General features: G+C 36.3%; 1 protein-coding gene across 16 annotated transcripts in view; it reads left to right on the top strand.

Annotated features, from left to right (window-relative positions):
- LOC106876309 (putative FERM domain-containing protein FRMD8P1) overlaps positions 1 to 15,722 on the top strand; it is a 154,291-nt gene that overhangs the window by 31,353 nt on the left and 107,216 nt on the right. For 2 of the 16 annotated variants that reach the window (XR_016241393.1, XM_089350474.1), the window contains exon 2: positions 3,770 to 4,038. The exons of 8 other annotated variants lie outside the window; for them this stretch is intronic. Coding sequence is in view for 2 of the 8 variants with exons in the window: in XM_089350474.1 (XP_089206600.1) it covers positions 4,006 to 4,038 (33 nt within the window). In the remaining 6 variants the exon portion in view is untranslated. Of the gene's footprint in view, positions 1 to 3,769; positions 4,039 to 14,190; positions 14,403 to 15,722 lie in introns of those variants that run through there. 6 more of the 16 variants (XR_016241390.1, XR_016241391.1, XR_016241408.1 and 3 more) reach the window with 5 other exon arrangements.

The raw sequence follows: 15,722 nt of genomic DNA, 5'->3' as shown, positions 1-15,722 counted from the left end.
TATATATAGATAGATAGATAGATAGATAGATAGATAGATATATAGATTTATATGTATGTATGTATGTAAAATGCATCTATTTGTGAATGTTTATGTTGGTATCTGCATGTCTTGACTGTGTGTGATAGTTGTAAATGAGTGTCCCCATCATACAAGAAGCGTTTTTTTGTTTCCAATCATCCACGAAAACATGTCCAGCCATAGGGAAATATTACTTTACTTGGAAACCGGTGAGGGTTGGCGACAGGAAGGGCATGTGACTGTAGAGAAAAATCTGCCTCAACAAATACTGTGTGACCCAATCGAGCATGGAAAAGCAGCCATTAAAGCAACAATATTATATGTATATATGTATGTGTGTGCATGTGTGCACATGCACGCACACAAGTACATACATACCTATCTTCTTTTTTCTTCTTGATAGTCTTAGAAAGACAACCAACACAATTTCTTACTGAGCAACCTGCACAGATGATGTGTAGTGTTCATGAGCTCACTCCTTCAAGGTGCACTGTGTGCCACACATCAAATGTCAGGGATCACTGAGTAACATGAAGTGAAATGTTTTGCTCAAGACCATACCACACCACCCAATCCAGGAATCGAAACTATGGTTTCGTGATCATGAATGTAACACCCTAACCACAAGGCCATGCACACTCACATGTAGTGTAGCTTGTCAACACTCAACATAACAAATGTGGCATCATATAAACTTCTGATTTATTATAGAGTGGCACTTTAACTTCAAAGCAACTGTCTCCTTATTTAGTTCAGTTTTCCAGCATGCATGATCTTGTATTAATTTAATGGCAAAGCTTCAAACTATAAACATCAACCTTTTGTATCTATTGTGAGTCATAAATGGCTGAGTTGATAAGATACCAAACAACTAACCTCATGATTAAGGATTCATATTGTTATTGTTGTTGCACTATGACCTTGGCCAAAACGTCTAGTTCTCCATAGTCTACACTGCTATGCCATAAACAGGGACAAGATGGGGTGGCTCACTTATATAGACAGACAGAAATATCTAGTTTCTTCGTTGAAATTTCAGACATGACATGAACCACATAAATATTTACTTATCATTTCTTCTTTCACTGTATGAAAGTGTTGTTAGGCACTGCAACACCTGTATATTTCACAACTGTTTGCATTCCTTGTGGTGCTCTGTTCATATATCTCTTCACTTGTTTAGTTTTGTTGAAGAATTGCCCATGTGAAGTTGATCTGCCTTAGACGTCCTTTTCATGACTTTTGGCCTACTCTGTATAAATTTTTTTTTCTTTCATATGGGTCCCATGGCATATGACTAAGAATACAAGACTCCTCACTGCATGGGATGCAACTCCATTGCAGGGTCAATTTCCCAGCTTTTGCTGGAACCCAATTACAGCTGAACTGACTGGAACAACGTGAAATGAAATGTTTTTGCCTAGTCCAGGAATTGAAACCATGACCTTAGAATTCTGAGTGCAACACTCTAACAACTAGGCTACCTGCTTTCACTGATTGGATTTTAAAATAGAATTTTTATATATTAGTATATATTGGTATTAGGTAATTTAGATTAGTTTCTCTCGTGGGTAAGGGGAACAGATTATTGGAATTGATTATGTGGTAGCCAAATTTCCATGTTTAATAAAATTACGATGGTTTCCTGCATTTTAAACTTGTCCAACGCTAAGGGGCCAAATAAATATTTCACTTTTTTTTTTTTTTTTTTTTCGTAGGGTGGAGGCTGATAGTTGTCAGTTTGGAAATTGCTGATTCAGATAATCTCTTTTTAGGAACTTACACCAAATAGATAATTCAATAAAAGTATCTAACTCTTGATACCAACCAAGCAGAATCTGCTGCTGGTTCTGTGATACAAACTTCCTTAAAGTAATCGAAATTAGAACCTATCAAAATTTCAAGCAAATGTTTTTTTTTTATTTTTTAAACTAGTTTAATAATGGAAAAACTTATTTTACTAAATTCTTCATTCTTATCAAAATTATTGAAACAAAGGCAATATCTTTCAACAGAAATATAGAAACAAACGGGAACTTTCCGTAATCATCAAAAGATTTCGTTTCAACACTCATACGTACATACAGTGCAAGGGCGATAAATGAGGTGTCATGATGACAAATTTAATTTCTCTGGAAGAGTTATAGGCCCATTAAATTTTGGCTTCTTAACGAGTAGCAGCGCTAATAGTAGTTAGTAGTAAATGACTAAATATAAAAGACTTCTTGTCTTGTTTTTGCTTTTTTTTTTCGTTATAATTTTTTATACATACAGTTTATTGTTCATTCTGTCCATTATTTTACACACACCACACGCACACACACATCCATTCATTATAAAGGCACAATACCTACAATTTGTAGGGAAATAGGTTAATGGATTAAACCGATTTGAGTATATCTGCAATTTAGCCTCAACTGCAAAATAGTTTTGCAACAGAAAATGACAGGTCTGATTAACTTAGGCACGCATGGCAACTCAGATGTGCGAAAATGAGATTGTCTAAATAATATCTTTTTTTTTTTTTTTTAATCCTTCTGATGGTACTATAACCATCCAGTCTTTACAAAAAAAAAAAAAAAAAGCAAACATTCTAACCATGGCTGTCCAGTCTTTTTCAAACCCTAGCTCCTGCATGTCACACATTAGCAAGTTTTTAACAGTTATATTCTTCATTGTTAAATTAATCCATAGAAATATTGAAAACCAAATATGTTGATTGAACTGCAGCAGATGTATTTCAACATAATAAAATTGCTTAAAAAAAATAAAAGACGGGATGGCTGTAGGTGGTGTACCTTCACTTATAGGTCCAACTGAATCAGAGCTGGTCTGGGACTAATAACCCACATTAGAAAGATGTGGGTAGAACCATTAGCATTCTGAAATTTCAGCTGTCTTCACATTCTGAGTTTATATTCCACTATAGTTGACTTTGCCTCTCATCCTTTTGGGGTTGTTAAAATAAGTACCAGCTGAGCACTGAAATCAATATAATCACCAAAATTTGAAACCAATAATCCCTATTAACATCTAGTGATAAATGTACCTCAGCTAATGAGAAATCCTCCACGTATTCACCTCATTTGCTAGAAATAACGATAAATCTCCTCTTGAAGAGAACTGTAGTCTTTTGCTGTTGGTGTTTAACTCCTGGTAGTCCTTGATCCAGTAGACCTCTATGATCAAAGACATTTCAGTAATGATTTGACTGTTATTTCTAGCAGCTCGAGTGACTGTTCCTTGGTGCCTTGTTGACAAGTATTTCCTGATGACTGGAATGAGTCTCTTACTATAATGAATTGGCATAATCATTACCATGTTGGGCAAAATACTTAGTGGCAGGAGACGATAGTACAGACGCATACGTAAATTTGTTGTTAGTTGTTATTGTTCTTTTTAGCCCCAGGTCAGCTGTGATCCAGTAGGCCTGTATTCAAAGGCAATCTACCCAGAGCCACCCCATCATTTATTTTACATGTTTTTATTAATAAAATAACGGACTGCTTTTCAATCAATATTTTTATGGATTTCAACAATGAAATTTGTACTGATGAAGTATGTAGCTGCTATTTCCAGCTTGATGAGTAATAGCAGTACACACACACACACACACACACAGGTATGCACACTTGCGCACACACCCATACTTGGTCACTCGTTATTGTTGTTTAGCCTAAGCTCTGATCTTGCAGACCAATAATCAAAGACAATCCACCTATGACCACCCTATTTTTTATTTTTGCAGGCATAATGTACCATGAACTACATTATCAAAAAGTCTCCTTTTAAAAAAAATGGGACAGAGTGACATATGATTTGGGGATAGAAAAAAGACAAGGTCTCGTTTGGAATATTTCTGAAAAAGATGGCATTGTGATGGTTAGAACACCTTTGATAAAGATTGCCATATAGAAAAGACACAAGTTTTATAACCTTCACTAATGCACAAATGAACCAGATGTGTTGTATTCCATTTTGAAAATGTATTTGTTTCAGAAGCTAAACAATAATAGGGTTAGTTGTCTGGTACTTTATATTTTATTGTCCTTTGGAAGAATGAAAGTTGACTTAATGCATATTTGAAGTCAGAACATAAATTGATTTTTTTAACTAGAGTTGCATGAAGAGCATTGAATAAAATATATGCACCTTTTACTTGTTTCAGTCGCTCGACAGCGACCATGATGGGGTGCTGCTTTGAGGCATCTTTAATTGACCCCAGTACTTATTTTTTAAAATCCTGGTAATTATTCTATCGGCCCCTTTTACTGAATTGCTGAGTTATGAGGACATAAACACACTAACAGTGGTGGTGAGGGACAAACACACAGACAACGGGCTTCTTTCAATTTCTGTCTACCAGTTTCACTCACAAGGCTTTGGTCAACCCGAGGCTATAGTAAAAGATATTTGCCCAAGGTGTCACACTGTGAGACTGAACCCAGAACCATATGGCTTGGAGGCAAACTGCTTATCACACAGCAGCACCTATGCCTATCATATTTAATGTTTGTGTACAGTTGGATATGAAAAAACCCTTTTATTGTAGATATTGTCTATAGAGAAATTTCTCATAGATGTGTGAAAACACATTATGCAAGGAATGACATCATCAGATCAAGAGATGCATCCATTTCTGCATTATTGCATTTCATCAGCGACAAATACTGAATCACTCCTTCACAGCCCTTTAAGAATGATTCTTGTATATAACAATAGCAAGCTGTACAATTGCTGACAAGAATTAAACTTGGTCACACTGGAATTAACTAGAAAATTCTTTTCGTAGACAATATGTATGAAAACATACTGTTTTGAAGGTTTGATTTGGTATTCATAACTGACAGTATGCAACCTCACAGAAATGCATCCTATGATCTGGTGACATCATTCATACCCCAATGTGTTTTTCACATGCGTTGTCCATGAGGAAAATTTTTTAGTAAGATTATTTCCACAGCAAAAGTTTTTTTATACCTTATCCATGTGTATATGAACATGTTAAATATGATTCAACATGCATATAACTGTTTCTAACTAAATACGTCACAGAACATTTTGTCTGACACTACCAACTCTGCCTATCCACTGCCTTCTCAGACTCGTGAATTAATGCAAATACATTTGATGGTGTATGAACATTCAGATAAAATTACGCTAATAGAGGTGCATGAACATGCAAACATGCATCCAAAGAAAAGAAAGCCATCTAACTTAATGACATGAAGTTGCTCACCAGCAGACATACTGTCTCCTCACTGTCTGTTCTACCATTATTACAGTGGTCTCTGTTTATCAGAGGTGGATGGCCAGGTACTACTGCCACTCAGGCACACTGGGTCACACAATTTCTCACCAGCCAAAATGTGTTTACCCTTATCCTCATCCGGACCTGTGCACCAACCACTACACAGAGTTTTTCTTGTCCAGAAGGTTAGATCTTGGAAATTCCACCCTCTCTGATCTGATTTACCTGTAGCTTTTATTAGGTAACTGTTCAAGAGGAACATTAACTGTGTTGGCCTCACTGATCTTGTAAGGCCAGTAAGGATAATGGAAGCACCCCTTTCTTCCAGATCAAATTAACAAAAAAAATCATGCTTAAAGTTGCAAGGACACATACATGAACAAGCCAGCACACACACATGAAAATGTACTAGCCCACAAACATAAACATACCGGCAAACACATGTGAAGAGGTATATAAACATAACAGAAGAACATCCATCCAAATTCACATGCTAACATGCATGTGATCATGCATGCTAACACACATATGAACATGAATGCAAACATGGTATGTAAACAGGCATGCAAACACACATGAAAGTTTGCAAGCATACATGCTTACATACCTGTAATCATGCATGCAAACATATACCTAAGCCTGGATGCAAATGCATATACAAACACATGCACACAGACACACACACACCTGAAGCATTAGGTCCCAGCAATTCATTGCTTGCAGGTGCTATTAAACAAATTTAATTAATGTAAATGTGATTTTTAAAAAAAAATCATGAAATGTATTTAAAATAATAATTAAAGCAAGCACAAAAAATAAAGTGGTTCTATATACTGAACTTTATACATTTAAAATCCAAAGTTTATTACGGTCTAATCAGTTTTTATTTCCTGCTAATTAGTGCTCTAAAAGATCTCTTTTAACAATCTCTCCCTAATTGTGGTTGATAATTTGATTAATGCTTCGTTCTCCATTTTTTATATTTCCTTTTAGCTTAAAGAAAAGTATAATAAAAGACAAAACATTGGCCTGGTTGTCTTTTGACATTTTTGCTTATTTTAACTGGGATTCCATCATAAGAAATACTTCCTAATCCACTTTCTTTTTCCCATTAGTAGAATTGATTTTATATATATATATATAGATAAATACACACATAGTTCTGTGTAAAACCTTGTATTATCTTACTTCAGATATAAATTTATAATGAAAATTAATTTATAACATCCTATCATGTGTGTGTGTGTATATGTATGTGTGTGTAGACACACCATGTATACATGATGTGTGTTTGGTGTTTATATGATGTTTGTTGCTTGTGTGGTGTATTGTGTTGCAACTCTCAACTACATCTTAATTAAAGAATTATTATTGTTATTAGATGGCAGACAGAATGCTTTGCAGCATTTCCTCTGGCTCTTTATGTTCCGAGTTCACATTCCCCACAAGGTTGACTTTACCTTTCATCCTTTCAGGGTTGAAAAATAATACTGGGATCTATATCATCGACTTCCCTCTTCCCTCCAAATTTACTGGCCTTATACTAAAATTCAAAACTGTCATTGTTTTGTTTTTTAATTTGCTTTCACAGTTACATGAACTATTGTGACCTTTGTATTCTGCTGCAAACTTTCATCTCAAATTGTTGAAGTATTTTGACTTAGCCATAATGTTAAATTTTTGTTTCTAAGAAAGGAATGTGGCCGACAGAAGTTTTATTCTGGTTTGTTACTGGTATTTCTTTCATTACTCCCTTTACATCCTTCGAGAAGAAGCAAATGTTAAGGTAATCCAAGTAGAATTTAATCTCAGAACCAAGGAGAGTGCTAGTAGGTTCTGTAAAATATTTAGTTTGGCATTCTACTGATTTGAAGGTATTATCACTTTGTTGATAATGTTCTCAAATGATTTCTGTAAGTTTGTTAGAATAAAAAAGGTAATAAGTTTGTGTGTTAAACAGAATTCATTGGGCCCAAAGTCTGCATCATGTTCTAATATCTGCTTTGGCATGGTTTCTCCAGCTGGATGCCATTTTTAATGCCAATCATTTTACAGCATGGATTTAATACTTTTTTTTTTACTTCCATATCACCAGCTCTAGTGGAGCTGACAACTTTATGCTAGAAGATGAGGGATGAAAGTATGAGAGAAGGGCCAAGAACAACAAGGTTCTTACTGTAGAGGAACTAGCTACATGCTTACTCTCATTTTAAAAGGAAAGGTGAGAGTGGCTGAGTGGAGCTGGAAAGTGATAAAAAAAAAAGATGCATTTGTAAATACAATTCCTTGAAAAGGGAGCTATAAAATGTTGAGAAACACAGCTCTATAAAGTAACTCAACTTGCTGAAAGTAGCAGTAAAATCTTCAAACTTCATGTCCCAAAACTACACACAAAAAAAAAAGCTGAATGGCCATGGTTGAGTGTTTTTTTACTCTTGGGTCTGCTGGATCACAGCTGACCTAGGGCTAAAGAACAAATACAACATACAAACAACTTGAAAAAATAGTAATGTAAACACTGAAAAAGCAATAGGTCTTGACTACATCTCCATGGAGGAGCTAAAATATTTTGGACCTGAAATACAAATCTGGGTTAGGGTTAGGGTTAGGTAATTTAAAGGTAAAATTGTGATTTAATATATATAGAAAAGAAAAGAAATAATTAACAATGATATAAGTTGATCATTGTTATTAAAAGGTCATAGTTTAATTGTAGTTTAGAACCATTTACAGCTGTTTCTTGTTATCAAATCGAAGTAAATTTGCATTTATCTCATTCCATTTAACAAACATCGTCAGAATGATTTCTTTTCTTTTCTATATATATTAAATCACAGTTTTACCTTTAAATTACCAACTACTGTATACCTTATAGCTAGGAATATACATTTATCCCTTAGAAGATTACACAACCTCTAACTCATAATTTTCTTAACACACACACACATATATATATATATGTTACTGTATTCTAATTACGAACTCCCCTGTCAATCATTTTCTGTGCATCATTTGGATCATATTAATTTCTCTGTACTTAAGTTGATACTACTTCACTTTGCTGGAAAGTAGACACCTTTTGATTTTTTTACTATTCTCACCTTGTTTGCCTTCACCAGAATCTACAGGACTATAGAAGTAGACTGGACAGTGGAAACTTAACATTATGTTGTGAGTGTTGAACCTGCACTCCACATGATTCATCCCTGTCAGGTCCTCAGCTGGACAGAAGCATTGTATATCTAGAAGAGATCTGGATTGAACCCAGGCCTTCAGCTGATTCCTCTACCCATTATGTTTGCTTGATTAGAGCTGATTTGGGACTTTCCAACAGTAATAATGTATACATCAGTTTCCTGACAGCTAAAGGATCTAGACTGAAGGCTATATTAGTTTTGGGAAAGTCAGAATGGTAGACATTATGGATTAAATACCTTGCAGCAGGCTTGGCTTGGTGATTAAGAAGTGCACTTCCATACCATGTGGTTCTCAGTTTGATCCCACTGCATGGCACTTTAGTCAGAAGTCTTCTATTATGGCCTTCAGTTGATTTATACTTGGGAGTGAAATTTAGTTGATGGAAACTATGTGGAAGCACAATGCTTTGTCATCATCTTCTTCATTGTTTTGATGTCCACTTTTCTGTGCTTGCATGGGTCAGATGAAACTTTTTGTGGTAGATTTTCACTGACCCTCAACTGTTTTTAAGCAACATATTTTCCTTCCACCCTTCAAACAATGAGCAACTCAATGGCCATACATTCACAGGGGACTGTAAACAAAGGACACTATTTCTCTGATGGTCACCTCTTTTACTTGTTTCAGTCATTTGACTGTGGCCATGCAGGAGCACCGCCTTTAGTCGAGCAAATCGACCCCAGGACTTATTCTTTGTAAGCCTAGTACTTATTCTATCAGTCTCTTTTGCTGAACTGCTAAGTTATGGGGACGTAAACACACCAGCATTGGTTGTTAAGCGATATTGGGGGGGGGGGGACAAACACAGACACACAAACATATACACACACATACATATACATATATACGACAGGCTTCTTTCAGTTTCCATCTACCAAATCCACTCACAAGGCTTTGGTCGGCCCGAGGCTATAGTAGAAGACACTTGCCCAAGGTGTCACGCAGTGGAACTGAACCCAGAGCCATGTGGTTGGTAAGCAAGCTACTTACCACAAAGCCACTCCTGCACCTGTTTACAATTAACGTGCAAAAGAAGAGGAAAACCAAATTTCATTCAGAAAAGGACAACCTGCAGTTAAAGTAAGACACCAGCCAACCTTCTCTACACAGAACAAACCTTAACCATTTTGATATCAACCTACCTGACACTACCCTTGGTTCTATAACACAAACTTCCTGTTTTAAAGTGATCTAAATTAAAAATCTTCCATCAAAATTTTATGTTAATTTATGATCCACAACCAGCTTAATAATGGCCAGTACTGCCTGACTGGCCTTTGTGCCGGTGGCACGTAAAAGCACCCACTACACTCTCGGAGTGGTTGGTGTTAGGAAGGGCATCCAGCTGTAGAAACTCTGCCAAATCAGATTGGAGCCTGGTGTAGCCATCCGGTTTCACCAGTCCTCAGTCAAATCGTCCAACCCATGCTAGCATGGAAAGCGGACATTAAACGACGATGATGATGATGATTTTAATTTATTTGTTATTTTCAAAATTAATTGAAACAGAAGCAGTGTATTTCAACAGATATGATAATAAAAGGGTTAAAGGGATCTAGAAACTTTCCATCAAAATTTCACATTAATTTATGATCCATACACCAGCTTAATAATGGCAGCTGTTTTACTAAATTATTATTTTCAAAATTAATTGAAACAAATCAATGTATATTTGATCAAGAAATATGGCAATGGAAGGCTTGAACCACATGGTTCCAAAGCTAACTTCTTAATCACACTGTCATACCTGCATCTATTATTATATGCTTATTTGTACATGCGTGTGTGTGTGGGGGTGTGTATATACTGTATGAACTCGAAATTATTGAAGTATTAGATCAATCATCAGGTGAGAGAGATTATTTGCCTCTGCCTAATGTTTGCTTTCTTTCTCTTCTTTTCTCCTTCACCTAATGAACTTCTTGACAGTCCCACCACCACCACCAACATTACCATCACCACCTTACACTTATTAACTCTACAGCTCATCTTTACCACTATCTTATCTCCCATCACTTCTCATTTCATCTTCTATCCTACCCTTCCTTTCTTACCTATATTTATTCTATCAACCATTCCATCTTCATCCTCCACTACCTACCAATATTCTTGTTTATTAATTAATTTTCCCCTTGAAACTTTTTGTTGTTTTGTTGTATTTTTCTTACTTATGACCTTTCTTTCTCCTCTTGTGTGAGTATAAACATATTTTATCTATACACCTCAGTATATATATATATATATATATATATATATATATATGAATAAAAATAAAAAAATAAAAATATATTAAAAAAAGGGGGTTTTGTATGATCGTGTATAGAGGAATATATTATTTAAAAGAGTTCCAACTCTGTCTGTTTTTTATGTTTTATTTATATTCTTATAAAATTAATGTGGGATATAGAATATGGAATATATAATATAAATAGTAAAATGAAATGAAGTGAAATGAAGTATTGAATGTCTTATTGAATATATGAAATATTGAGTATTAAATACATAATATATAAGGACTAGTATACTTTCATGCCTCATGGCATTCATCAAGGCCCCGTCTGACAGATGTATATATACACACACACACATACACACACACACACACACACACACACACACACACACACACACACACACACACACACACACACACAGATATAGATAAATATACATGTATTTTTATAAACACACCTATGCACATACAAATACATTGAGGGTGCTGAGATTACTCTGTTATTTTATTCCAAGTTTCTCAATTATTCTCTGGTGAATGAAGAATCAGAAAACTCTGACTTGTAACTGCGCTCTCCTTTGGTATTGAGTACTTTTCCTTTTGTTTGTATTTTCAATCACACACAACCACATACACTGTGTGTGTGTGTGTGTATGTATATGTATATATATATATATATATATATATATATATATATATATATATATATATATATATATATATATATATATATATATAAAAGATAATAAGAGAGAAAAAACTACAGAAGGCTTGTGTTACATGGTTAAAGTATATATTTAAATTATGTCAGAAAAATGTTAGAAAATTGTTATAAAATCTTTTTGGTATATAAACATTGTATTTTGAGAAATAACCGGTTTCGTGTTGTCTTTTCAAATTTCTCTACTTCATTGTGTCGTGTTCGTAACGAACACGACACAATGAAGTAGAGAAATTTGAAAAGACAACACGAAACCGGTTATTTCTCAAAATACAATGTTTATATACCAAAAAGATTTTATAACATTTTTCTAACCTTTTACTAACATTTTTCTGACATAATTTAAATATATACTTTAACCATGTAACACAAGCCTTCTGTAGTTTTTTCACTCTTATTATCTTTTATACATCCAACCACGTGCTTTCACATACAAACTTTCTCACACACACACACACACACATATATATATATATATATCATCATCATCATCATCGTTTAACGTCCGCTTTCCATGCTAGCATGGGTTGGACGATTTGACTGAGGACTGGTGAAACCGGATGGCAACACCAGGCTCCAGTCTGATTTGGCAGAGTTTCTACAGCTGGATGCCCTTCCTAACGCCAACCACTCAGAGAGTGTAGTGGGTGCTTTTACGTGTCACCCGCACGAAAACGGCCACGCTCGAAATGGTGTCTTTTATGTGCCACCCGCACAAGCCAGTCCAGGGGCACTGGCAACGATCTCGCTCGAAAATCCTACAGGAGCCAGTCAGGCGGTACTGGCAACGGCCACGCTCAAAATGGTGCATCTCATGTGCCACCCGCACAAGAACCAGTCCAGGGGCACTGGCAACGATCTTACTTGGCTTGCCGGGTCTTCTCACGCACAGCCCATTTCCAAAGGTCTCGGTCCGTAGTCATCGCCTCGGTGAGGCCCAATGTACGAAGGTCTTGCCTCACCACCTCAGCCCAGGTCTTCCTGGGCCTACCTCTTCCACGGGTTCCCTCAACTGTTAGGGTGTGGCACTTTTTCACGCAGCTATCCTCCTCCATTCTCACCACATGTCCATACCAGCGCAATCGTCTCTCTTGCACGCCACAACTGATGCTTCTAATGTTCAGCTTTTGTCTCAAGATACTTACACTCTGACGGGTATTCACATTGACATTACACATCCAACGGAGCATACTGGCTTCATTCCTTGCGAGCTTACGTATGTCCTCAGCAGTTACAGCCCATGTTTCATATATATATATATATTTCGAGCGAGATCGTTGCCAGTGCCCCTGGACTGGCTTGTGCGGGTGGCACATAAAAGACACCATTTCGAGCGTGGCCGTTTTCGTGCGGGTGACATGTAAAAGCACCCACTACACTCTCTGAGTGGTTGGCGTTAGGAAGGGCATCCAACTGTAGAAACTCTGCCAAATTTGACTGGAGCCTGGTGTTGCCATCCGGTTTCACCAGTCCTCAGTCAAATCGTCCAACCCATGCTAGCATGGAAAGCGGACGTTAAACGATGATGATGATGATGATGATATATATACACACACACACACACACACACACACACACACACACACATACACACATATATATGTGGGTGTGTGTGGAGACGCAATGACCCAGTGGTTAGGGCAGCAGACTCATGGTTGTAGGATCACAGTTTCGATTCCCAGACCAGGCGTTATAAGTGTTTATTGAGCGAAAACACCTAATTCTCCATGAAGCTCCAGCAGGGGGAGGTGGCGAACCCTGCTGTACTCGTTCTCTACAACTTTCTCCCATTCTTTCTTTCTGTTTCTCTTGTAACTGACAGTCCCATGATATATATGTATATATATATATATATATATATATGTATATATATATAACTTTAAATACTAAGTGTAGAAATTGATACGTAAAAAACATCCAAGGACTGCAAATTATATTCAGATATAAATAAGAGGAAAGACCACTAAGTGGATTCCTTGTATGGTGAAGATAGATGCCAAATTGTCCTACCACGAAAAATGTGTTCTCAAAATTAGCAGCGCTACATGTTTGCGAGCAAGACAAATGAAAGGAAAATAAAAATAGCAGTTAATTCCATACCATTCATAAGGAATCCACTTAGCGGTCTTTCCTCTTATTTATATATTTTTGTGTGTGTGTATATATCTCCTTTTTTTACTCTTTTACTTGTTTCAGTCATTTGACTGCGGCCATGCTGGAGCACTGCCTTTAGTCAAGAAAATCAACCCCAGGACTTATTCTTTGTAAGCCTAGTGCTTATTCTATCGGTCTCTTTTTGCCAAACCGCTAAGTTACGGGAACGTAAACACACCACCATCGGTTGTCAAGCGTTGGTGGGGGGACAAACACAGACACACACATATATATATATACATATATACGACGGGCTTCTTTCAGTTTCCGTCTACCAAATCCACTCACAAGGCTTTGGTCGGCCCGAGGCTATAGTAGTAGACACTTGCCCAAGGTGCCACGCAGTGGGACTGAATCCGGAACCATGTGGTTGGTAAGCAAGCTACTTACCACTCAGCCACTCCTGCACCTATATATATATATATATATATATATATATATATTCATTACAATCTTGATTCTTTTACTGTTCCTAACTTCTCTTTCTCTTCTCTCCTTCATCATCTCCACTTATTTCCTTTCTCTTTCCAATATTTCCAATATATTTTCTCTCTCTCTCTCTCTCCTCTTTCGTTTCTCCTCTGCCCCTTCCTTGCAACACACACACACACATGCATTAGTAAGCCACTTAACTGTTGTACTAAAGTAGTTGGCAACTTGTGTCTTCTGGATCTCCAGCAGACTTGTGTCGTTTCAGTTTTGTGAATTTAAGTTTAGTACCAGCCAGCAGCCTACCATTTCCGAGTCAGTGCAACAGGCCCCATGAAGAAATCTGATTCTCCATTACCATGTTCTCCACTGGAATTGCCGGTGTTTAACTGCAGGTCGTTAAATTAGATCTTTTCAATTAATTTTATTATTTCCCTAGCTTTGTGTGTGTGTGTGTATGTGTGCCTGTAGATGTTTATAAATACCTACAATTTTATATAATGCATTTGTGTATTTATACATGTATGTATATGTGTGTCTTTACGTGTGTGTGTATTTGCACCTGGATATATGTCTGCACATATATATATGTGTGTGTGTGTGTATGAGAGAGAGAGGTACATGTATAATGTATATTTGTAAATGTAACTTTATTGTTTAGGCATTTACATGCTCTGTATGTGTGTATATATATCTGTGTGTGTGTATATATACATACACACATATATATATGTGTGTATGTATGTACGCATGTATGTATGAATCATGCGATATATTTGTTATACATTTATAAATGACAATTTAAGAACAAAATAACAAAATGAAACCAGTGAAATGAATTCAACTATGTAAATTGAAATATATTTCCCGAGAAACAAGTTTCGTTCCTGTCAGTGGTCTCGTAATTTTTCTCTTATTGTCTGTTTACAAATTGTTGTTTGCTTTTATTTGTCAACATTTCATATTAATTATATTATATAAATTTCAATTATTAATTAACAAGTAATTCTCAGTTGTGTCTGGTCGTTTTCATATAAATTATATATGTGTGTGTATGAAGGTACATAGCATTGTTGTTATGGTGTTTGACTTGTGATCATAATGCCATGGGCTAAATTCTTGGAAAAGTATGACATATTGTGTCCTTGAGCAAGTCACTTCATTTCATGTAGTTTAAGTCTACTCAGCCATAATGGAAACTAGCTGGATGCTGATGCAGCTTTTCCTCCCTGCAGCTATCAAGTCCTGAGCGTTCAGCTGTGCCAAGGTGTCAAATAGAGTCGATTTAGCATCTATGTCTGCTTGCAACTACACAAGTACTTATAACAATGATGGCTGGTTGGTTGGCTGGTGACTGGTTGATATATGTGTACGTGAGTGTATATGAGCACATGCAGGTGTGTTTTTACATGCATACATGTATGTATGCTCGTATGAGTTTGCATGTGTGCACGTTTATATATACATATATTATAACTGTCACCCACACACCCTATATATATATAATTGTCTTACACACACACACACACACACACACACACACACACACAATTGTTTCACACACATATACATTATTGTCACACACACGCACAAACCCACTCGTGAAGCTTTTAGTGGTCTGGGGCTATAGTAGAAGACACTTGCCCATGGTGGCATACAGTGGGATTGAACCTGAGACTACATGGCCAGAAAGCAAGCTTCTTAAATACATAGCT

The sequence above is a fragment of the Octopus bimaculoides genome, chromosome 4 (assembly GCF_046866305.1).
Source record: "Octopus bimaculoides isolate indiv1 chromosome 4, ASM4686630v1, whole genome shotgun sequence".
Taxonomy (NCBI): domain Eukaryota; kingdom Metazoa; phylum Mollusca; class Cephalopoda; order Octopoda; family Octopodidae; genus Octopus; species Octopus bimaculoides.
Note: the sequence above shows the minus strand (reverse complement) of the source record. Positions and strands in the feature narration are given on the sequence as shown.